Source organism: Mytilus edulis, chromosome 6, assembly GCF_963676685.1.
Source record: "Mytilus edulis chromosome 6, xbMytEdul2.2, whole genome shotgun sequence".
Taxonomy (NCBI): domain Eukaryota; kingdom Metazoa; phylum Mollusca; class Bivalvia; order Mytilida; family Mytilidae; genus Mytilus; species Mytilus edulis.
Window position 1 is genome coordinate 25,403,801 of NC_092349.1, and position 26,112 is coordinate 25,429,912.

Consider the following 26,112-nt stretch of genomic DNA (forward strand, 5'->3'; position numbering starts at 1 on the left):
GCTTTTATCATAGTTGCCCTTAATCAACTTTTTATTGAGAAACTTACAAATAGCATAGGTAAAAAAAGTTCCTTTATTGATTTAGTGTAAAAATATATATCCCCTTAACCAAGACATAACAAACTTGAAACCAGTCATGACACCTATGATGCCTAGACTTCTTACTTTGGAACATATTACAATAAAGAATACTAGTCTGCACTCATTTGTTACAAAAAATCTTAAAGGGAAAATTCGCAAAAAAATAAAAATTTGATATTATGTTCATCCTAAATAAATAAGCATATTCTCAAAATATTAACGCTTTATTTGTCTAGATAATTGAGTTATTCGATTTTTTTAAATCGACTTTAAATTCTCGGCAAGACGCCATCTTGAAAACTAATGACCACGGATATCTATTTACCACAAAGTCCTAGTACACGGCATGACATGTCCGTTAATCAGTGTTAATATGACTTATCAAGCTGATGGAGTTTCTACCCGACCAAGTAATGGAAGCTGAATAAGTCTACATAGTTTTCAAGATCATCAAATCAAGTAATGCTTCACTAAGATTGATTGGAATAATTTAAAAAATACTTTAAAAAACATCTTATTTTTTTAAGAGGGTTAAATATTCAACGTACAATGCTGAGGTCAGGTTAAAAATCTGTAAATGACATAATATCGTACAATGGTTTTAGCTGGTCAATAAATTTACATTTTTTGGCACCCCGATACAGTATCAAGTATTGTATGAACTATGCTATAATAATGTTAAAGTAGTCTCAATAAAGTGAAAAAAAGTCCGGAGATACTTATTATAAACTGAGATTTATCTCCTATGTAAAAGTTTTTTTAAATGCTTTATTTTCTAACGTATATTTTTAGCTTATTTTGGGTTTTTACCTAACTTGACCCACGTTCAAAAACTTGTCTTCTTGTAATCAGCATGGCTTAATACAGGTAATTACCGGGGTATTGTAAATGTGACATATTCGGGTATTCTAACGGTCGACTTATGGCAGGCTTGTTTAATTTAATACACAATGAACAAGGTCAATGAATCACATGCGTGATCGCGAGTGAACCAGGTGTGGACAGGTAAAATTTATAAAATATACCATACCAATATAAAACTGTCCGTGATATACGGCCTGTGTATAAAATCTAACAATTTTTTTAAGAGTGATTGAAAGAATACGTATATAGATTATCCCACTGTTATCTAATTTCAATTTTACTTTTATTTATATTTCAGCACCTATTCTTCCGTTTTAATATATAATTTTTAGTCTTGTTATTTCATATAAGTAATTCGTCTAGTTTTTATCCTCACATATGTGACTTCATTTTCACCATAGAAAACAGTGGTATATTTTGAAATGAATGCCGTTTATTTTAATAACTGTTCATTCATTTTACATGTGAAATAAGAATATCAAACTTCGGACTATACAAATGCAGAATTTACTGTGCAGGTTTGCTTTCGTCTAACGAGATAAGAGAACTGAAAAAACTGTCATATAAAAACTAGCACGCTCAAATCAAAATATAAAAATATGTGAGTAAAAGTTAACTTGAACAGCAAAATCAACAACCTTTGATCTCGAGTGTATTGGTAATAAATTTATGTATTTTTATAGTATAGCTCCTTCCATAATCCAAATGATATCAGATAATTATTTTTCATAAGATTAACCCTTACGACCTCACTTAAATCTGAGACTGTGTTATAATAGTCTCAGCTAAAATCTTATGCCAAACGCTAGAAGTAAAAATGTAATACAGGTACACCTTTCTTTGATCATGGCTTTCAAATGTCTAAATTTAAGTGTTCTCGTACATTTTTTGCCTTTATAAGACAATTAAATTGCTTTTGTAAAACTAGTTCTATTTTCCCTTTTTACAAAACATAAATAAATCATAAGAGTGTATATCATTTTATTCCGAAAACTAAATTTAATTTCCATACTTTAACCGGTTCATTTTTTAGTTTAGTTACTTATTTGAATTCAAATAAAATAATATCATCAAATATAATTAAATAATTCCACGGCGATTCACTTGTATTTGTCAACACCTTGAAAATGTATTTTAAATTTGTGTGTTAAACGCGACCTCCTGTCTTATAATCCACTGATCCGAATAGACAGTCGCACCTGGCACGGAGGGCCCTAGAGGCCAAGCTAATTACCAATCTGCAAATAACATTTTACCTTCACAAGTATTGTTGGAGAATAATACACACATAGCATCAACCTAGTAATAACGTAGATAGTAAAAGGTCAATAAGCGTAACCCTATATATTGTCGTAACAGTTTAAAGTTATATACTTCAATTTATTCACTTTATCAGTATGAAAAAGCATATATTAAAGCAAAATAATAATAATAAAAATTTCTTGTGCTGTCTACAAAAATAAATCGAATTATTTAGGGAAATATAGAAAAATTATCTCATGAATATGTACAACTGCACGTCTGTGCGTTTTATTTTCTTATTATCGGATGGTTATTATAGATATATCATTAGTCATCGGCGCGCTTACGTATACATTTAAATATAGTTAAAAACCAAGACTTTTAATGATTGTATTTAAATCCCGGCATGGAAAACCCAGGAGAAAACGTTACGACCTACAGGAAGTAGTTAATATTTTTTCATTAATTATTGAATTTCTCCTTTATTACTGCACATATAGCGATAAAACTTTGTGAATATATATATTATGTCATAATGAACATATTTAAACCATAAGTAAAAAATCGTGAATTTTCCCTTTAACAATTAATGGTATTTGCATGTAAAATGAATAAACCATTTAATCTTGCTGATATAACATCATAAATACATTCTTTGTCAAAAATAATGTCTAGTCAATGTATAGAAACCCCTATTTCTATCTCTATTTCAGACCAATATGAGAGCTAAATGAATAAGTAAGAACCCCTTAACCACTTACTGGTTCCCCAAAAGTTCCTACTGGTGTCATGTTACATCAGAACTACAAATTAAACCTAAAAAAACTAGTATAGCTGTACTTGTGTTGAAAAAAATAAGAAATTATGCAATTTATTTATTTCGGTGAAAATAATAGGATGTACATGCAAACGAAGAATGTCGCGTCTCAAATTTCAGTGGTTGCACATGTGTCAGACACTGCGAAAAGTTAAATTGAGCATTTATAATTAAAAATGTATTGCAAGTTACATAAAAATAGTGAAGTTCTACTTTCTAGGTAAATTTTTACATTATTACCTACAGATCAGGCAAAATTTGCTGAATCAGCACATTTTACTCTCAGGGGTGGAATTTAAGGCTTGCTTTTATCATAGTTGCCCTTAATCAACTTTTTATTGATAAACTTACAAATAGCATAGGTAAAAAAAGTTCCTTTATTGATTTAGTGTAAAAATATATATCCCCCTTAACCAAGACATAACAAACTTGAAACCAGTCATGACACCTATGATGCATAGACTTCTTACTTTTGAACATATTACAATAAAGAATACTAGTCTGCACTCATTTGTTACCAAAAAAAATGAAACATAACATCCCTACCCCATCTGTCAGATTTTCATTTTTTCATCTTACCATTTTTACTTAAGGTGTGAACAAAACCCAAATAAATGATGTTTCAAATCAACACAGAAGTCAAACATGGTGATTCAGGAGGAATTGTTGGATTGCCAACTCTGTTTATGGTTAATCTGACTGAAAGAAACAGTTGAAGCAACAAATCATGAAAACTGATTTAATAGTCCATTCACATTTTACAGCATGCCTTATATTACTTTAAACATTTCCAGATTATGAGAGCAATACAACGAGAGTCTTTAGATTGCAGTTAACTATTATTCCAAAATCTGTTTGACAATACATGTACTAGAATACATCTCTAAGTTGACTGTTTGTCTATTTCTCATGTATGCATTAAGTTAAATTATGTCCCCTTACATAATCAATTTGCCTTTATTGTGCTTTTCACTATTAGAAAATCTTAACAATTAACGGTATCTGCATGTAAAATGAATAAACCATTTAATCTTGCTGATATAACATCATAAATACATTCTTTGTCAAAAATAATGTCTAGTCAATGTATAGAAACCCCTATTTCTATCTCTATTTCAGACCAATAAGAGAGCTAAATGAATAAGTAAGGACCCCTTAACCACTTACTGGTTCCCCAAAAGTTCCTACTGGTGTCATGTTACATCAGAACTACAAATTAAACCAAAAGAAAACTAGTACATATAGCTGTACTTTTGTTGACAAAAATAAGAAATTATGCAATTTATTTATTTCGGGGAAAATAATAGGATGTACATGCAACCGAAGAATGTCGCGTCTCAAATTTCAGTGGTTGCACATGTGTCAGACACTGCGAAAAGTTAAAGCGAGCATTTGTAATTAAAAATGTATTGCAAGTTACATAAAAATAGTGAAGTTCTACTTTCTAGGTAAATTTTTACATTATACCTACAGATCAGGCAAAATTTGCTGAATCAGCACTTTTTACTCTCAGGGGTGAAATTTAAGGCTTGCTTTTATCATAATTGCCCTTAATCAACCTTTTATTGATCAACTTACAAATTGCATAGGTAAAAAGAGTTCCTTTGTTGATTTAGTGTAAAAATGTATATCCCCCTTAAGGTGGCACGGTAGTATTTCCTTGCCAATAAGGGATAATGATAGCCTTTTTAGAATTTTCACCACTTTCTAACACTGCAAAAAAATCTACATTCACAGTTAACTGAAGTACTTTCATTTTACTATTCAGAAATGAATTTGAATATGTATCATGACCGTTTACTTTTTTTGCTATTTTTAAAAACCTAAGGCCACTAGTACTTTTAGGTCTTTTACGGTGCAGTGAATACAAAATACAATTTTTTTTTCAAAAATTCATTTTCATCTGTATGTAAAATTATTTCATATTTTTCTACACCTGATTCATCCCTAAGTTTGGGAAAGTATTTTCAGATGATACTGTATTTTTTGTCCAATCACACTGTTTAGATACATTTACCTAAGTAGGGTACACAAAAGAGCAACCTAAATTCTGGAATGCAAATACTACCGTGCCACCTAGAGTGATTGGATATAAAAAAAAACGTGTTTGACAGCTTTGTTATGGTAATTTAAGTCAGGGTAATCAGTTGTTCGTTAACACACATTTAAAGGGAAATAAATGCTTGGAATTTGTAAAACTCGTTGGTTAGTCGAAAAACATCCATAAACATGATAAATGTTTTTTTATTCTATTTTTTATCTGTTGAAGTCTGTGCTTGTTATTGACCATAAACGAGCGTTAGTTTGAAATAGGTAAAATGCAAAAAGTAAAATAATAAAACTACCTTAATCCAAGGAAAATTCCGTTAGCAAATCCTAAAATCAAAGCTCAAACACATAAAAACGAATCGAAAACAACTGTCATATTCTTAGTACATATATATCCTTGTTTATAAAATATTTTATATGAAAAGAATACTAAACTGAAAGGGAAATTCAATAATCAAATGGCAACACCGAAAGTTTCTATCTTAGTACAAATATTTTCTTATATATATGTTGAAATGACGGATAGAACCTGGTTTTAAAGCTAGCTAAACCTCTCGCAATCGCCTTATATTCCCTTATATTATGAACGATATGTGAACAAAACCAAAAAAGACATAACAGGTCAAATTGTCAACAATAGGGGTACAACAGTCAATATTGTGTTATAGTTTTAAAAACTATGAATAAAACAACTTGTAAAACAGAAGCTCAAACAGGCATATAGACAAAGCACATTAGCAAAATTTAAATGATGATGAAGGACTATATATAACAAATAGCTCATCAAAATTATAAATACTTGACTTATTCTTTGAAATTAAATTAAAGAAGAAAATCAATATTATTAAAAAAAAGATATCTTAAACAGGTATCATATTTTATAACTATTTGAAAAACTATTAAATTAAAAGTGTTTCGCCCTGAACTCTCTTTAACTTCGTTCTTTACTTGGCCTGTCAACCTTTTTTATTCGAGCATCACTGATGATTCGTTTGTAGACAAAACAAACGTCTGGCGTACAACATGTTTAGCTTGGTACCTCTTTCTGTTTTAGAAGTTGAACGTACTTATGAAGATTGTCTTTCGACAAAATGGCCACTGAAAGAGCATTTAGTTGCAGTCCTTGCGACTACCAACATGACACAACGCCAGCTGTAAAATGGTGTATAGATTGCACAGAGGCTCTGTGTTTATCATGCTTTGGTGTGCATAATGGGTTAAAGATCTCACGAAATCATAATGTGATTGGGATAGAAGACCACAAAGCCTTGCAAGGAATTATATCAAATTTATCAGAGGTTCAAAGATGTGACCAGCATGACAAACCTTTCGAATATTTTTGCCCTTTACATGACGAGGTAGTTTGTATCAAATGTATCCAGACCAAACATAGTCAGTGCACTGGCTGGTTGACAACTTCAGAAGCAGCGGGTGGGGTGAAATCATCTGTTGCAAAAGAGACAATCAAACAAGATCTCGAGGACATGATTGGAAACGTGGAGGAATTGATTGAAAATCACGAAAAAGAAAGAATTAACAATCAGAATGCATGCAAATCATTAAAAGATGAAGCAACGAAAGTTGTTCGAAGGATAATTCAGAAGGTAGAAGACCTTGAAGCAGAATTTGTCAAAACTGTCGACGTACAGCACCAGAGATTATCTAGCAATATAGGCAGCAGGGCAATAGAACTCAAGGATAAACTGCAAAAGGTTAAAGATCTGAAAGACAGAATGAATGCTTTTGAAGGCTATGCGTCAGATACTCAAATGTTTTTGGGCATTCGTAAAATTTCTACAGAACTAAGTGATTCTATTAAAGAAATAAAATATGTAACAGATGATCCTATTGTGGTTCTGAAGGAACTCAAGATAGCAGACCCAGTAGAGTCTTTTTTGTCGACAGTTTCCGTGATAGGTCATGTACAAAATGATCACAAACATATATTATTTCAACCAACAAAACTTCAAAAGGTTCAGTCTCATGTTTCTGTGACGGTTTCAAAATCAATAGAAGACATAGAAATACAGAAAATAGTAAAGATTAATGTTTCAAAACATAAATCAAAGAGCTTGGAAATTTGGAGTGCAGTTATTTTGCCAAATAAACAATTAATTTTCAATTGGAACCAATGTAAAAACCTAGAAATATACAGCTCAGATGGAGAGTTTGTCAGATATCAGTCTTTACATGACATTGTCAGATATATGGCGATCGTTGACTCGAACAGACTTGCGTTCTCAAATGGATCAAGCAAAGTAGTTAGTATTTTTAACATCAATACACAGAAAACTGAACAGAAGATCACTTTCGATGAGGACTGTTACGGTATGTCATATGATGACAGAAGATTGTATATAATTGGACGAACAGAAATATTTTCTGTTGATTTGTCAGACGATCTTGTGCATATATCATCAGTTAGTGTGAACGTAAGCAGTGTTGTCTTTCTCTCTGTCAATAGAGATAAAATTTACTATATTGACCATAGTAATTACACAGTTTACTGTTGCAAACAAAACATGGAAGTGATATGGTCTTTTAAAAATGAAGTCATGGAGTTTCCCACTGACAGACCAGTATGGAAATGTATACGTTGCATGTGGAAAATCAAACAACGTTGTTTTGATTTCAGCTGACGGAAAACACTTCAAAGAAATTCTGAACGCGTCCAACGGACTTAAAGATCCTAAAGCCATATTCTACGACAAAAGTGAAAATCTTTTACTTGTTTGCAATACTCGTGATGGACAAGTGTTTTTGTGCGCAATTAAATAAACAATTGTGTTGAATATTTAAGTTGTGTGGACCATGTGGAGTAGGACAATACATTTTTTTGGTAGGGTTTGTGTGTGCTTTCTATTCATCTGATGAATTAATCCTCTTTCAATTGATTTTTATAGTTTATTCTGTTGGTGTACTGTTACACCACTGTTACAGTTTAGGGGAAGGGTTTTGTCTCCAGTAAACATGTTTATATTTAGCCAAGCCACATTCAGTATGGGCATATCCAAGGTCAGGAGCCTGAAATTAAGTGTTTGTTGTTTGTTACTGTATAGTATATTCGTTTTTCATTACAAGAAATTGTACTTGAATCAGGCCTTTAGGTTTAACGTTTGAATTGTGTTACATTTTGATATCGTGGCCTTAAATAGCTGACAATGCGGTAAGGGTTTTGTTCATTGTTGAATGCTGTACGTAGACCTGTAGTTGTAAGCTTCTATGTTATTTGGTCTCTTGTGGAGTGTTATCGCAATGGCAATCATACCTCGTCTTCTTATTTCGATATGACATATATGCATTGATTTTTTTTAAAGTACAATCAATGAATCACAATCTCAAAAGTGGTCTGTATTTGACCTATGTTTTATACAAGGAAAACCAAACATTATATTGTTTTGAAAATGTGTAACTTCTTGCAAGGTCTTAACTGATTGTTGAATATTTGTGGTATTTATATAAATTAAAGCACCCAAGGAAACAAAACATGCACTCCCTTTTGTTTTTATTTGTGATTGTACAAAGACAAAAACATTTTTCAGCTAATTTATTTTGACACGTAAAATGAACCATACTAGTTAGATTTTTTAACCCTAACTCAGAACTAGTAGGTAAATAATATGTGATACTGATGTCAATGGGAGTTTTACTTCATGTGTTTCATGTTTGCAGGGTGCGGTCCTCACGCAAAAACAGCTCTGTAAAAGTTACGTGGGAAAACTGTCTTTTTCCTTACTTGATACATATATTTTCTTATGTAGCAATTGTGGATTCAACCTGGTTTAATTTTAAATTGTAAACCGTTATGGAATAAGCGTGCAATAGTGCCAGGAACCGGCCTTGTATGAAATAAATACTTCTAACTAATAGATGTGTGCCAGGTTGACTTGGACAGTCTGGGCCTAAATGAAGTTAGAAAATTTGCTAAAGATATTCTGATTTAGTCTGATTGATTTTTACTGAATAGTTGCCTCATTGACAAAGTTTCATAATGAAGCTGATATTGTAACTTTGTTTTGAATAATTTGCAATTGAATAATTATTTTTCTCTTTGTACATTTTATTTTTGTCTCCCATATGGGAATTCGATTTAAAATGATTCAGTATGTTTAATTAGTGTTGTTGTATTTGCGTGATATATAAAAGATTATTTGTTGTTTCACGTTCCTGATATTTGATGTGCGCGCTATTCTATTATTAACATCTCGCTTTATTTTAGCAGTATTGCTGGTTGTTTTACAAACGTCTATATTGTTTCTGAAATTTATCTTAATCAGATCTTAAACTGATGTTTATGTATGAATTATTATAAAGGTGTAATATTTTTTTTTTTAATTAGAAACGATGACCTTACAGATCATCATTTAGAACATGTTTAGAATCAATGATGGTTTTATTATACCAGTTACCCCCCAAAAAAAATTTGCAGGAAAAAAGGGGGCCACATGAACTTAAAATGGAACGTTCCCTTGTGCATCGACGGGTGTAAATTCATAGTGGAAAACGTTTTTAAACAATGTTTGTAACTGATGCAGTGCGTGTAACATAATTTGTTTATGTTGTAAATAAACTCATCATAGATACCAGGAAAAAAATAATGTTTACGCCAGACGCGCGTTTCGTTTAAAAAAGACTCATCAGTGACGCTCGAATCAAATATTTTAAAAGGCCAAATAAAGTACGAAGTTGAAGAGCATTGAGGACCAAAAATTCCTAAAAGTTTTGCCAAATACTTGTAACCTTCACAACTCATACTTAGTCACAAATGTGTACAAAGTAAAGAACTCAGAATATGAGAAATATCATAAACATAAATAACGTAATACAAAACTAAATAAGAAATCAAATGTAAATATTTACTGGAATTGGTATTTAAATAATAATAAAAAAAGTTGTATTTCACGTCGCCATTGATCGACACATGATAGATAATCATTTTAACGAAATATGTTATGAGATATCATAATTTCTTACGTAATTAAGTGATCATTTTATTCCCAAATATGTGTTGGAACCGGCTAATAATGACGAAAAAAAAAATGTAAAACTTTCTTACAGAAATTTTAGCGCCACATTTTGAATTTAGTAAGTTATATTTTACAAGAACAAGATCACAGAGCTCAATGATAATATCATAAATAATAGTTTACATTATGGAATATTTTAAAATTCAATAAATGAAACTATTTTCAATAGTGTTAATAATTTTCCGAATACGAGCAAAAATAACTAATAATACTTTTACAAATGTGTAATGTGTGAATGACAGTATTTGCTTACCTTAGTATTTTACATTTAAAGGGACGTAATCCAAAGTAATCAACAGTTACAGAAAAGGTAAAACATCTTAAATAGACACAAAACAAACAATACAATGTATATTAATTGTGTGCGTATGATAAAGCAAATATATATTGACGGTCGTATTATAAATTTGTACAGTGCACACTTCTTAAAAAGATAGAAGGCAAACTATCTTTCTTCCGTCGTATTCTTACAAGTAATAGCTTTTCTAAAAAGCTTGCCTTTTTAAAACTTATTATGGGAAAATTGTAGTATAATCCATTCAAAATATTACGTAGCTTATAAATTGTTTTTGTTAAAAAGAAATGGAACATTGAAAAGGTCAAAATGGTACTTTTAAAAGAGTTACAATTTTCTATTTGTGCGTGGGAAGTTTTATCCCTGTTTATTAGCTCAATTTCTGAATCACTAACATTTGTCTCTGTGCTATTTTCGGTAAACTTTTTTACGAATAGATTTTTCAAAAAAAACATGTTGCGATTTTAATCTGTGTGTGTTTGTGTTTAAGAAAAACAAGTATTATACATATTTTTCATTAATTGTCCCGTGAGGTAAATCAACCAAAACGTTTAGAATGTTTGTTGTTGCTTTTTACCATCAATGTTAGCACGGCATACCAAAAAGATTATTAATCAATAGATATAAATTAAAATGTGTACATAGACATTGATAGAGAGAAAAGTTATAGGTCTGGAGTAGGAAACAAAAAATAATGAAATTCTACGCTTAAATCAGCTTACTTTGACATTGCATAAAAAATAAGACTGCAAGAGATGAAAACATAAAATATGTACTCTTTTCGTGTTTATTCGTACGATTTTTTGTCGTTCAATTATATTTCTATTTTGAAGTCAAGACCGAGAAAACAGGAGAGCCATGTACTTATACTGAAAATAACTTTCCTCATATCTTGGATTATTAATGAACGTGTGTAATAGAAAGAAGAAAAAGGTCGTTCTCTTATGTCAATATCTAAAAATAATATTTAAAAATTATGCAACTTAAAACGAAATGCAGTAATAAATTCAAAGTTTGTGCAAGATCAGGTAATTTTCATGTTTGGTGTTTAAGGGGCTCGCGGGTCTATATCATTTTTGTTTATTTAATATAGGATTTCGCTATATTTGTCCATAAATAAACTTTATCTTATACTTAATAGAAAAATGTAATAAAAAATGGGGTCACCGTTCATTTAAGCTTACAATCTGCCTTCGAAAGGAGCATGCATTTTTGTTAATGTCCTTTTTTCTGTTGAACTAATATAAGAAATAGCGGTAATATCGAAATGAAAAAAATAAAAAAAGAACTAAATTACAGAAATCGCTTAAAATATACAATTATTTAGTTTATGCACAGCTTAATCGAAAAAAAAAAAATATAGGTCACCGATGAGTTGAAAAAGATATTTTAAAAAAATGGCATTTTTTACACCAAAGGGAGATAATTTGGAGCTTTGTCAATGATATCTACATTTTAAAAGTCACCTGGAACCAACACGAATTATTTTTTTTTGGAATGATTATTGTACCATATGATAAAGTCAGAACTACTAAAGGTAATTAATAAAATTTGTAATGAAAAATAAATTTTAATTTTTTTCTGAAAATCTTATACCCGCGAGCCTCCTTAAGAAAGTATTGAAACCCTATTGAAGTTTGCAAAAATGTTTTTGTTTGAAGTCATTTATTTGCTTCAACATCAAAGAAAGATATGGAGCAGACATTCTGGTTTCGGTATTATCCGTTATTACAAGCTTAAAGGGGTATATACAATATTGTAAGTAATGTGGGATATAGAGAGACGGAGAATCTTCAATATATGTGAACTTTTCAATGAACTAATTATGCTAATTAAATGATTGAATTTAATGTATACTTTAAAATGTCAAAGCCAATGTTCAACGGACTGAACAGTTTTGACATGTTTTGCCCTGTTTTGGAAACTAAAATAAATAGTTTGACTCTTAAATATTTGATCTTTTCCTTTTCCGTCAGTGCACTTCACTGTCTTGTAACCAAAAAAACAACACTATAAAAATCAGTAGAAAATGCTCAACTCAGTATATGGATACAAATAGAAATAAAAAAAAACTATATTGTCGAATGTAATACGTGATACTTATTTGTAATAATCCTGAACTCCTTGACCTTTCTAAAAATATGGAAGTCCTTCTAGTCCGGAAGGGTAAACATATCCTGCTCAACATGTTACATCCGTCGTGTTGCTGGTGAAAGAACAAACGTAGTGTAAGTCAATTCGGTTGGTCACATTCGAGGATAAGAGGACCGGATTGTGGTTAAGGTAATTGGAATATAAACGTAGTCATATGTGCAACAGACATTGAATTGCATAGCGGTCAACAAGCTTGTATTGGCGTCCGTGAAATTTTCAAAAGACGCTGCATATGAATAAAGAAACAAGTCGACAAGAGGAGATGCGCAATTGGATGCAATGAAAATGTTGATTTTCATTGAAAAGCACGTTTGTGAAATGTATCAAATATGTAGCCAATCAAGAAATCAATCATCTTGATGATGTTCGTTTCAGAGAAACTTTTGTTTGAATCATAGTAATTTAGACAAGATACTTGTATCTATGTTGGTAATTCGTCTAAATGAAGGAAAGCTGAACTAATTTTTTAAATGTTTTTATTAGTGTATAGTAGGGAATGCATGTGTAAAGGGTAGAAAAGTAAAATGTGCCTATACTATTGAAAGACGAAATAGACTTAGATTGAATATAATAGATCTCCGTATCCGTGTATGATTCATGCCACTCCGAGAATATATACTTTCCTAATCACTGTGAAGCCTGGCTTTAATTGCTGATAACATTGTTATTAATAATGTAAACTAAGGTTTCTTGTTATACTTGAAAGACCTATCGATATACCATTGTGTGTAGGGACACTTATTGCACAGCCTTTATATTTCTATGTTGTGTTTTGTTTAACTTTGGGTCTTTTTTCATATCGTTGTCAGTTTATTTTCGAGTTTCAATTTACCTGTGGTATCTCTAGTCTCTTATATTTCTCGTTATAATTTATTTTATGTTGTGTTATGTCTTTTTTTCATAGCTGCATTTGCGATATGGTGTTAGCTCATTTTGGACGGCTGTACCATGACCCTATCGTTCACATCGTCTTGGTATCTCGTGAATAATAGTATAAGTTGCAATCAAACCACATTTATAAAATATAAACTAATACACTTCTTTTGAGATCACATATGTTTAACTGGCTGGTCGTTTATTATATATTAACTGTGTCTTTTTTTATTTAAGAGGTTTTATGCACCTGTGAAGAAGATTTACCAACACGATGGCGTCAGAAAAAACATTAAATTGCGGTCCATGTGACTACAAACATGAAACAACGATAGCAGTAAAATGGTGCACAGAGTGTGCAGAGGCTTTGTGTCTGACATGTTTTGAAGCGCATAAAAGTTTCAAGGCCTCAAGAAATCACAACGTCATTTCAATAAAAGACATTGATGCTCTGAAAGGAATTATGTTGGATATATCAGAAGTTCAAAGATGTGAGCAGCATGACAAACCTTCGGAATATTTTTGCAATTTACATGATGATGTAGTTTGTATTGAATGCATAAAAACCAAACATTGCCAGTGTACTGGCTGGTTGCCAATTTCAGAAGCAGCAGATTGTGTAAAATCATCTGTAACGAAAGAGACAATCTGTATCGATCTCGAAGACGTTGTTAGAAACGTCGAAGAGTTGATTGATAATCACGAAACAGAAAAAATTAACAATCAGAACGCATGCATCAATTTGAAAGATGAAGCATCAAAACTTGTTCAGAGTATAATTCAAAAAGTTAAAAACCTTGAAGCCGAATTTGTCAAAACTGTCGATTTACAGCACAAAGAAATATCCAGCAACATAAGCAGCAGGACATTAGAACTCCAGGGTAAACTGCAAAAAGTTAAAGAGTTGAAAGGGAGAATGAGCGCTTTTGAAGGCTATGCATCCGATACTCATATGTTTTTGGGCATCCGTAAAATTTCTACAGCATTATGTAATTCTATTGAAGAAATAAAATCTGTTACAGAGAATCCTTTTGTGGTTATGAAGGAACTCCAGATAGCAGACTCAGTCACATCTTTTTTATCGGAAGTTTCATTGATAGGTCATGTAAAAAATGATCGCACACATATAGCTTTTAAAACAATCACACTCAAGAAAATCCAGTCTCATGTTTCTGTCTCGGTTTCAAACCGAATAGAAGATATGAAAATACAGAATATTGTAAAGATTAATGTTTCAAAAAGCTCGAAACTTGTAAGCGCGCTTGTCTTGTCAAATAAACAGTTAATTTTTAAACGGGCTGATTGTGATATATTTGACATATACACCACAGACGGAATTTTTGTTAGGTATCAGTCTCAAGCTGACAACGTCAAATATATGACAGTTATTGACTCAGAAAGAGTTGCCTTCTCCCGTGAAACAAGCAGAGACGTCAGTATATTTAACATGCATACACTACAAACTGAAAAGAAAATCACCTTCAATGAAACTTGTTATGGAGTGTCAGATGATAGTAGTACACATATCTTATACACAGTTGGGAGAACAGTAATATTTTGTGTTGATTTGTTAGATGATCGTTTGCGCATATCAACAGTGGAATTAAACGTAGATACTGTTTTCCATCTCTCTGTCAAGGAAGATAAACTTTACTATGCTGACACAACTAGTAACACAGTTAACTGTTTTTACATAAACGGAGAAGAAATATGGTCTTTTAAAAATGAATTAATGAAGTCTCCTAATGGTATCACGACAGACCGGTACGGAAATGCATACGTAACATGTACAAAATCAAACAACCTTCTTGTGATTTCAGCTGATTGAAGACAATATAAACAAATACTGAACGCGTCTAACGGTATTGAAGATCCTAGAGCCATATTCTACGACAAAATGGAAAATCGTTTACTTGCTTGCAACACTCAAAACGGCCAAACGTTATTGTGTACATTTAAATAAAAATAAAACATGTTAACTTGTTCTATAATTTAGTTGTATTTAATATCCTTGAAATACTTGCTACTGATCATTTAAAAGACAACCAATGAATCAACAAGCAAAAATATCGCGAACGTAGTTTATTATAATTGACCTTTATTTTAATTGATTCGGGTATACAAATTTTTGGATATGATACTTCAGATATTGTTTAAATTGTAAATACGAATAAGTTACTGACATGCATATTTTATCATGAGTGTAATACGATGATATTAAAAATGGTGTATTGATTTACCACAAACTTTAAAATACAGTGCTTGTTTATAAATTGGCTTTTCAGACACCTGTACAGTATTTCAGTGGTTGTCGTTTGTTGATTCGTAACATTTTTTTTTTCGTTTTATTGTACATATATTAGGCCGTTAATTTCTCGTCTGAATTTACATGTGTCATTTCAGGGCCTTCTATAGCAGATTATGCGGTATGGGCTTTGCTTATGATTTCATGTCTTATTAATATTTACGACCAATCTACTGCTTACGTATTATATATTACGTTTTTTATTGAACATAAATAATTGACTTGATTATCACTGGTAGTTTTAACCGTGTAGTTTTATTGCCTTTTAAACCACCTTCTCAACAAAATATAAATGGTGTCTAGCACAATTAAGAATAGAAATTGGAATGTGTTTAAGAGACAACAACCCAACCAAAGAGCGCAGAAAGCTGCCACCAATGGGTCTTCAACACAGCGAGACATTCCCGCACCGGAGTCGGGTTTCATGCAGTTGACCTCTTTACAAAAATGCGTACTAGAAAATGAACGTCACACTAACTATTAAATAAAAAAATATAAATTAACAAAATGGAAAAAAACATACAAGACTAACAAAAATAACAAAGGCCAGATGCTCCTGATTTGGGTCAAACGCAAACATCTGGCGGGTTTGAAACATTCTTTGTGAGATATCAACTCCCCCTATACATATAGTTAATGTAGAATAATGCCCCAAAAAAAACACACACTGCAATACGTACAGTAAAAGTCAGTTTTAAAGACGTCCGAGTCCGATGTCAGATTACGTAACACTGTTATACATGTCAACATGGTATTGTCTTTTGATATAGTACACTGTGTAAAACGAAGATACAAAGGTATCACCACTTGCTTTTGTAATGCATTATTCAATTTTTTACATTGAACTTCACGAATATATAAAGCGGTCATTACTCAGAAGAATCAGGATTTAAGGCTGCAGTATTGACTCTATATTATTTTTTTTGTGTGTGATATGTGTCCTTGGGAAAATGCTGAAGAAAGTTAAAAAAAAATGTAAAAGTAATATTCTTGTTTATAGATATAAGAAGATGAGGTATGAGTGCCAATGAGACAACTACCATCCAAGTCACAAGTTACAAAATTAAACCATTACAAGTCAAAGTACCGCCGTCAACACGGAGCCTTGACTCACACCGAACCCAAGATATAAAGGGTCCCAAAATATAACTAGTATAAAACCATTCAAACGGTTTGTTTGTTTGCTAACGTACGGTGAGTGTCAAATATTTCATGCATATTCTGGTTCAGAACACATTCAACGGGTTTAATAAATCGATTCCGCAATATGTTGAGTTTGTGACGTGTGATGTAAAAATTACATTGCAAATTGAAACAGGTTTTATAATGTATAGAAATAGATATTTAGACAGACCATTTTTTTTACAAACTAAAGAATGATTGTATGGCTTATTGTAAATGTTTTCTTCAATGACTCAGATTTTCAGTACTGAAACAATTATTTCTATCCCTGGTTGTTGAATATTTGTGTTTTATAGAGATGAAGTGCACAACGAAACAATACATGCACTCTTTAGATGTTAAGTTGTAATTGTACAAAGAAAAATACATATTTAAGCTAATTTATTTTGACACGTATAATGAACCATACTAGTTGGATGTTTTAACACTGACTGAGAATTAGTAGGTTTACGAACCGACTAATACTGATGCCGCCTTCACTAGTATCATCTACTGATTCTAACGAATAACGATTACAATACATGTTATGTTTGTGAAAAATCATTCCGCAAGTCAGGAATATTACACTTAGTAGCCATTCCTTTTTATGTGTTTGAGCTCCTTAATTTTGTCATTTGATAAGAACTCTACGTTATGATTTTTCCTCAGAGTTTTGTATTTTTGACATCAATGTTTAAGTACGGTGTCGTCATAAAGTTTCCAAGGAATTAAACCTGTAGTATCTTAATGGTTGTGACAGGGAAAATGGCTACCATTTTATTCAGAAGAAAATAAAGAAGCTGAAGAAGGCTAGTTGACGAAACGTCGTTTTTAATGGAAACAATAATAAATCATCAATAAATACGTTTTACAGTCACCACCACAAAAAAGTGACCGATGCAATATGTCGACATCTCAACTCACAAACGATATGTTTATCCGTATAGATGTCTGACATTTTACTATTTTACTAGTTGAATCTTTTTCCAGTTTTCCAGATTGTGCAATGTGGACTGAATGAAGATTCGTATGGTGGATGATTCGTGTATAGAAGGAACCAATCAAACAAACTGGTCTCCCGACTTTTTGATGTGTATTTCATTCTCTCTGTTTTTATTTTTATTTTTAACCTTGTTTCATATCTTAATCGGTTAACGATATATGAAAATCTCATATACCAAAAAAAAAAACTAACTCTAGGGAATATTCAGGACGGAAATACCTTCATTTAATGACAAAATGAAAGCTCAAACACATTAATCAAATGAAAAATAGTTATCAAGGGTACCAGGATTATTTAGTACGCCGGACACGCGTTTCGTCTACACAAGACTCATCAGTGACGCTCATATCAAAATATTTATAAAGCCAAACAAGTACAAAATGGAAGAGCATTGAGGATCCAAAATTCCAAAAAGTTGTGGCAAATACGGCAATCACATTATTTTGTTCAAAATTCAACTCTATAAGGTATGGGGGGAATTTGCATTCAGAATGACCAGAATATAGCTTTCGATCAAATTTGGGATTAGAATGTTTTTGTCTTTTCTTTAGAAGAAACAAATATATAAGTAAGTCATCATAAGATATTTTGCATTAGACATTTATATCATATTAATGGTTGATATTTAAATCAAGCACTGTGTGACTGTCATCGTGAACAGATCGCAAATTCTAAAAAAGACTTCAGCGAAAGAAAGCCTATCATTTTTCGAAGAATGTTTGTTTAGTTAAGAATCAGGGGGAAATGCATGTCTGTAAAATACTACTGTTAAGTGATGATTCATAGAAGACGTAGCCCACCTCAACTACTACTGGTAATTACATGACGACAAGGTGGTCCTTAAAACTACACACACATCTAATTATCATCTAGTTTTATCATTACTATGATAATAAATTGTTTATTTTTCTATGCAAACACATATTTCAGCAATTTAGTAATGTTTATAATTTATAAGGAAATGTGGTTTGATTGCCAATGAGACAACTAACTATGCATCCAAGTTAAAATTAAGTAGAAGAATGCTACAGGCTACCGTTCGGCCTCCGCAATGAGAAAAATCTAAACCGCATAGTCATTGTTAAAGTCCTCGTTATGAATCAATTCGATTGAGAAAACTAACGGCTTTTAATTTATAACAAATTCAAAGTTTACGAAAAACAAATATATGACGGACATAAACTAACAACTACCACTGACTACAGGCTCCTGATTTGAGACAAGCACACACATAGTGTGGCGGGGTTAAATATGGTTGTGAGCGCTCAACCGTCCCCTAACTCGGCACAGTAGTGTAACAACACAACATAAAGACATACTATAAAAATCAACGGCCCTCCCCCTTTTCATATGCTTATCTGATCATTTGGCGAAGAAGTAGAACACATTATTGAATAAACCCTGCTTTGCATTGATTTTTACAGTGAATGCATTCTGTTCGACAAGAGTATGTGTTGGTTGAACACTCTGAAGTATGCTTAACCCAGTCAATTTTTGTTTTGTGCCTATCCCAGTGGTTGTTGTCTATTTACTATCGTTTAATTGTTTTAATCTATTGTTTTAGCAGAAAGTAGAAAGTACAACAGGTACACATTTGTAAGCATGTTTAAATGATAACGTTTGACACAGACATGTATGAATTGAAATGCAAAAAAAAAAAACACAATCAAAATTGAAAAGATAACAGAGAGTACATATGACATAGTTTGTTTTTTTTTGTCTTATTGCATTTTATGATAAGATCGCGTTCAATGTTACCAATAATTTATTCTATAAGTAAATGATAACGCAAACAATATAATGCCGATATAAGAAAAACACTATTCGCCATATTGTCAGTATTGGCGTACCATAGTATATTTTATATTAATATTTGAAGGGACGTAATCCAAATGATTTCAATTTTCTTGATATGGGTCAGTGAACATTTAATAATATACAGACTCTTTTTTTATTGTTATGAGTTACCAATGGGGACTTACTGTGCACCACTTATTGCGGACCTGTTTTTGTATTGTTATGAGTTACAATTTATGACTAAAATAAACAAAGACCCATCGAAACAACATTTGATACAAAAATTTAACAATACTTTTAGATATTTCAATGATATATTGGCTCTCAATAATGACGTCTTCAGTATGTATACTAAAGAAATGTATCCTGTTGAACTTACTTTAAATAAAGCTTATACTAACAATGACCACTGCCCTTTCCTCGATCTTGATATCTATATCATTAACGGGAAGCTTAATACAAAAATTTAAGATAAAAGAGATGATTTTTCATTTCCTATCGTTAATTATCCATTTTTAGTGTATGTAACAACGTATTAAATTTTAGCGAGAGAATTTTATGTATTACTGAAAAATTATTACACCAGGGTTTTTGATATCACAAACTGGTCAAAACATTTACTAAATTTTATCACCGGTATAAGGAAATAATTCGTAAATATAACTCAACATGCAGACATCTTATACGTTCAGGTATTTCATATCTAATCTTTTATGGTAATATTCTTTACAAAGCACAAAAATGTCAGTATTCACCTCAAAAGCTTACAAAACCTTTAAACAGACTTATTAAGAAGGGATATAGTTACGATACTGTTGTCAGGTCATTAAAGATTGCTTATTTTGGCTTTAATATTGATTAACTTATAGGGTCTTTGCATCGGAACTACACACATTTATTTAAAAAAAAAACAGTTATTGGCATGACACGGGTTATGTTCTTCTCATATATCTTATGATAGTATGATACTAAACCCCTAACGGGAGGGATTGTGCCTGATACTCATATGATGAAGACATAATCTTTCAATCAGTTTAATTGAGGTCTGGAGCTGGCATGTCAGTCAACTGCTAGTAGTCTGTTGTTATTTAGGTATTATTGTCATTTTATTTAATTTCTTTTGTTACATCTTTTGACATCGGACTCGGACTTCTCTTGAACTGAATTTTAATGTGCGTATTGTTATGCGTTTACTTTTCTACATTGGCTAGAGGTATAGGGGGAGGGTTGAGATCTCACAAACATGTTAAACCCCGCCGCAATTTTGCGCGTGTCCCAAGTCAGGAGCCTCTGGCCTTTGTTAGTCTTGTATGGTTTTTAATTGTAGTTTCTTGTACATAATTCGGAGTTTAGTATGACGTCCATTATCACTGTACTAGTATACATATTTGTAGGGGCCAGCTGAAGGACACCTACGGATGTGGGAATTCTCGCTACATTGAAGACCCATTGGTGGCCTTCAGCTGTTGTCTGCTCTATGGTCGGGTTGTTGTCGCTTTGACACGTTCCCCATTTCCTTTCTCAATTTTAGTTAATATATCTATAGACATGACTTGAATATATACATAAACCTTTTACTCAATGGACATCAGTTAAACGATATACTATATAGGTGAGTATGACACACATATAATGTTACAGTCGTATAATATTACATTACAGTTCATGTATACATCTAAACGAAGATTGTAGATCGCTTTATAAATACCTTCATACTTCCTTCTACATTTGCTAGCCAGAACCAATCACGCTATTATAAAAAGATTAATAATACACTTACTGTGTACCTAGATGAGCCTACATGCTACACGATTACTCCAGTAAGTGACTGTATCATTTTGGTGCTTGTTTTGTGTCTTTCTAAAAATATTATATGATCATATAGAACACAATCAGACATATGGAGAGCAATCGCAACAATTAGTTTAGTGTAAGTTCCAAAAAATAAGACGTTTTGGTTTTTTTTAAACATTGTTTTTTTTTGTTTGGATGCCTTGTGTGTCACGCGGCCAAAAAAAAAAAGCTTCCCAAAGCACACACGTTGCTATCTTATAAAAAGAAAAAAAGCAATTGTTATGATTGTGAACCGTATTTAACGTTGGGTATTTGAACGGTCGTTTTGTTGTAGCGCAGTCTGAAACTAAAACTAAGAATTTCAGTTGGTTTATTATGCTTTCAAAGATCTTTCTTATTGGGTTTTAGATAGGAATTTACAGATAGATTTTACGTTTACTATAATTTATTTTCATGTCTAAATCTAGTCAAAATAATGTTGACGTCTGGCAAGGCTTTTTTGTTTCGTCTGGGACGCCTTCCTACGACGTCGTAGGAAAGCGTCCCAGAAAAAATTTAAATAGCTTTGCCAGACGGCAAAATTATGTGGACTAGTCTAAATCATGTTAATCGTTCTATAAAATTGAGAAATAAAATGGGGAATGTGTCAAAGCGACAACAACCCGACCATAAAGCAGACAACAGCCGAAGGCTACCAATGGGTCTTTAATGTAGTGGGAAACTCCCGCACCCGTAGGTGTCCTTCAGCTGGCCCCTTAAAAAATATGTATACTAGTACAGTGTGTATACAGTATGTATACATGAATGACAGAGATGTAGAAACATAATTTTCTAATGAAAACATAATACTTATATTCAGGGCCCTGTATTGACAAGCGTAAAACAATTCAAAAAATAAAAACAAACGGCTTAATTTATGAACAGAACAATGAACAAAAAACAAATATGTTACACAGTAACAAGTGACAACCACTGTATTACAGTCTACTGACTTTGGACACGCACATACAGAATGTGGCGAGGATAAACTCGTTTACTTGTTTGCAATACTTCTTAATGCGCGATATGGACAAGTGTTATTGTGTTCAATCAAATAATTACTTTGGTCGTTTATTTTTAAAAAGTTGTTTTGAACATGTTCTATATATATGCAAATACACTCTTTGTAGGTTAGAATTGAACAAAATGGAAAATTGATTACTTGTCTAATACTATTACAACAAAGCGTTATTGTGGTCTTTAAAGTAACAGAAACGCGAAATGGAAGAACGACTTTTCTGATGGGAAATACCGAGGTGAGACCAGAAAACAGAAATCAGTTAGAAGGTTTAATGAATGATGTTGGCCAAACCCAGAATCAATTGGAAGCAAACATCAGGAGAGAACCTTTGGTTCACCCTAGAAAACAGATCAAGGTCGGATGCTGGAATGTTAGAACAATGTATGCACCTGGAAAGACATACCAGGTAGTAAATGAAATGAACAACTATGGAATTGATGTATTGGGTATTAGTGAATGTCGTTGGACCGGAACAGGAAAGATCAACCTCAGAGGTGGTGAGACTATGCTATACTCTGGACAAACAGAAAGACATGAGTATGGAGTAGCACTTATTATATCAAAAGCAAACAAAAAAACACTCATGGAATGGCAACCTATTAATGAAAGAATAATAACAGCTCGATTTTTTTCTAGACATATAAAGTTGACCATAATACAGTGTTATGCACCAACGAATGACGCTTCTGATGAAGTAAAAGAGGAATTCTACCAAACCTTGAACGATGTAACAGCAAAAGTTCATAAACATGATATGATAATTGTAATGGGTGACATGAATGCAAAGATAGGATCAGATAATGTTGGATATGAAGATATAATGGGGAAGAATGGGTATGGTGTTATCAATGAGAACGGAGAACTATTTAGGGATTATTGTCAGACTAACAACATTGTAATTTGCTCCAGCATATTCAAACATAAAGATATTCATAAATATACATGGACGTCACCAGACGGAAACATCAAGAATCAGATTGATCACATCACGATTGACAAAAGGTTTAGAGGATCTATGGAAGATGTACGGTCATATAGAGGTGCTGATGTTGGTAGTGACCATGAACTACTTATATCAAGAGTTAAGCTTAAACTTTGTAGACAGAGAGTAAATCAGGGACAGAAGAAAAGATATGACACAGATAAGCTAAAGATACCAAAAGTTGCACAAGAGTTCAAACTTGAGTTAAGGAACAGATTCCAGGTATTGGGAGAAACAGATGGCATAGAAGAACAGTGGATAGATATTAAACAAGCAATATGTGAGGTTGGTGAGCAAACATTGGGATTTAAAGACAGAAAACAACCAGAATGGATTACTACCAACAGTATCCACAAAATACAAGAACGTAAACAGATAAAACAAAAAATCAATGCTACAAGATCACAAAGACAGAAAGAATAGCTTGAGAAAGATTATAAGGATAAGAACAAGGAGGTAAAATTTAGTACCAGAGAGGATAAGAGAAAATATATTGATAATATTGCAAAAAGTACAGAAGAGGCAGCAAATAGAGGAGAGCAGAACAAGCTATATATGCTGAGTAAGAAAATTTCCAACAGCAGCATGAAAGGGAACAGACCTGTAAAGTCAAAAGAGGGACATGTAATAACGAACGAGAAGGAACAGTTAGAGAGATGGAAAGAACACTTTGAAGAGATTTTAAATGCGAAAGATCCACCAGTACTAGCCGATATTCAGCCTTCAGATGGTGTCGATATGAATATTGAACCACCAACTATAAAAGAGATAATAAAGAGTATAAAGGTACTCAATAATGGTAAGGCTCCAGGTATTGACAACATACAAGCCGAACTATTGAAAACTGATGTAGGCACAATAGCAAACGTCTTTTGCCATTTATGTACAAACATTTGGAACAGGGAAGAAATACCAACAGACTGGCAAAAGGGAATTATAATCAAACTCTCAAAAAAGGAAATTAAGAAGAGTGTGAAATCTGGAGAGGAATAACCTTACTATCTGTACCTGGGAAGGTCCTCTGCAGAATCATCATCAACAAAATTAAAGATGCTATTGACAACATACTACGTAAAGAACAAGCTGGGTTCCGAAGAGGTCGAGGCTGTATCAACCAAATATTCATCCTTAGAAATATTATAGAACAATGCATTGAATGGAACAGCCCCCTATTTATCAACTTCATCGACTTCAGAAGAGCATTTGACACTATCCATCGAGAAACCTTAAAAAGATCATGGCAAACTATGGAATCCCAGGTAAAATAATCAGGATGGTACAAGCATTTTATGATCACTTCAGTTGTGTAGTAGAACATGAGGGTAAACATTCGGAATGGTTCCACATTAAATCAGGAGTCAGATAAGGGTGTGTAATGTCTGGATTCCTTTTCTAACTGGTTATAGATTGGACAATGAAGCAAACAACACAGAAAAAGCGTGGTATCAACTGGGGAAGACTACAGGTATTAGAAGATCTTGATTTTGCAGATGATATTGCTCTCCTATCAGCAACAAGAACACAGCTGCAAGCTAAAACAGATGATATACAAAAGATAGCTAAATCAACTGGCTTAGAAATAAACAAGAAAAAGAGTAAAATAATGTGTGTAAAGGCAAACAACATCCAGCCTATTACATTGAACAACGAAGAAATAGAGATAGTAGACAGCTTCACATACCTTGGATCGGTCATAGATACCAACGACAATGCAACAGCCGACATAAGGAATAGAATTAAAAAATCAAGAGCAGCATACTATAAGCTAAGAAAAATATGGACATCAAACCAATACAGTAGAAACACCAAAAGTAAAATTTATAAAAGCAATGTAATATCAGTGTTGCTATATGGGGCAGAATGTTGGAAGATAAGCAAGAGAGATGGAGATAGACTTAACACCTTCAACACCAGGAACTTGCGTAGAATCTTTAAGATATTTTGGCCAACTACGATATCCAACGCAGAACTGCTACAAAAAGCCAACATGTGCAGCATAACCAACACCATTAAGATCAGGAGATGGAGTTGGATAGGTCACATTCTGAGGATGGACCCATGGAATGATTGTAGAATCGCCTTGACATGGACACCACCAGGAAAGAAAAATGTAGGAAGACCAAAAGAAACTTGCAGACGAATGATAGATAAGGAAAGAACAGAGTTTGGATGGAGAACATGGGGAGAAGCACAACAAGCAGCAGCAGACAGACTCAGATGGAAGGCTTCTATTCGCGTCCTATGCGACACATGGCGCTAACGGGAGTTTGGAAGTTTGGAAGTTATTGTGGTCATTTAAACAAAAATAAAACGTTTGAATTTGCTCTATAATTAAGTTGTATTTAATATCCTTGAAATACTTGCTATTGGTCATCTAAAAGACATACAATGAATCAACAAGGAAACACAATTGCAAACGTAGTTTATAATTGACATTTGTTTTCGTTGATTCGGGTATACATATTGTTGGATATGATACTTCAGATATTATTTAAATATTGAAGAAGTTACTGATATAATTATTTTATCATAAATATAATTTAATGATAATAAAAATGGCGTATTGATTTACAACAAACTTTAATAGTGAACTGTTAAGTCCGTATAT

General features: G+C 32.4%; 4 protein-coding genes across 4 annotated transcripts in view; all 4 read left to right on the top strand.

The window, feature by feature from the left end:
- LOC139527402 (uncharacterized) overlaps positions 1 to 9,648 on the top strand; it is a 36,117-nt gene extending 26,469 nt beyond the window's left edge. The window contains exon 2 of the mRNA XM_071322813.1: positions 6,108 to 9,648. Coding sequence (XP_071178914.1) covers positions 6,145 to 7,692 — 1,548 coding nt within the window. The 5' untranslated portion in view covers positions 6,108 to 6,144 and the 3' untranslated portion in view covers positions 7,693 to 9,648. The remainder of the gene's footprint in view (positions 1 to 6,107) is intronic.
- Positions 9,649 to 13,676: 4,028 nt separating this feature from the next.
- On the top strand, positions 13,677 to 15,230 carry LOC139526311 (uncharacterized). The gene has a single exon (XM_071321442.1). The coding sequence runs from the start codon at positions 13,677 to 13,679 to the stop codon at positions 15,228 to 15,230; it is 1,554 nt and encodes a 517-aa protein (XP_071177543.1).
- Positions 15,231 to 22,742: 7,512 nt separating this feature from the next.
- Positions 22,743 to 23,927, top strand: LOC139526312 (craniofacial development protein 2-like). Its single transcript, XM_071321444.1, has one exon. The coding sequence runs from the start codon at positions 22,743 to 22,745 to the stop codon at positions 23,925 to 23,927; it is 1,185 nt and encodes a 394-aa protein (XP_071177545.1).
- Positions 23,928 to 24,089: 162 nt separating this feature from the next.
- Positions 24,090 to 24,497, top strand: LOC139526313 (uncharacterized). Its single transcript, XM_071321445.1, has one exon. It carries the CDS (start codon positions 24,090 to 24,092, stop codon positions 24,495 to 24,497), a length of 408 nt encoding a protein of 135 aa, XP_071177546.1.
- The last annotated feature ends 1,615 nt before the right edge of the window (positions 24,498 to 26,112 follow it).

Excerpts from the sequence above, each read along its gene's own strand:
- LOC139526311 (XM_071321442.1), top strand. The coding sequence starts at position 13,677 with ATGGCGTCAGAAAAAACATTAAATTGCGGTCCATGTGACTACAAACAT.
- LOC139526312 (XM_071321444.1), top strand. The coding sequence starts at position 22,743 with ATGGGAAATACCGAGGTGAGACCAGAAAACAGAAATCAGTTAGAAGGT.
- LOC139526313 (XM_071321445.1), top strand. The coding sequence starts at position 24,090 with ATGAAAGGGAACAGACCTGTAAAGTCAAAAGAGGGACATGTAATAACG.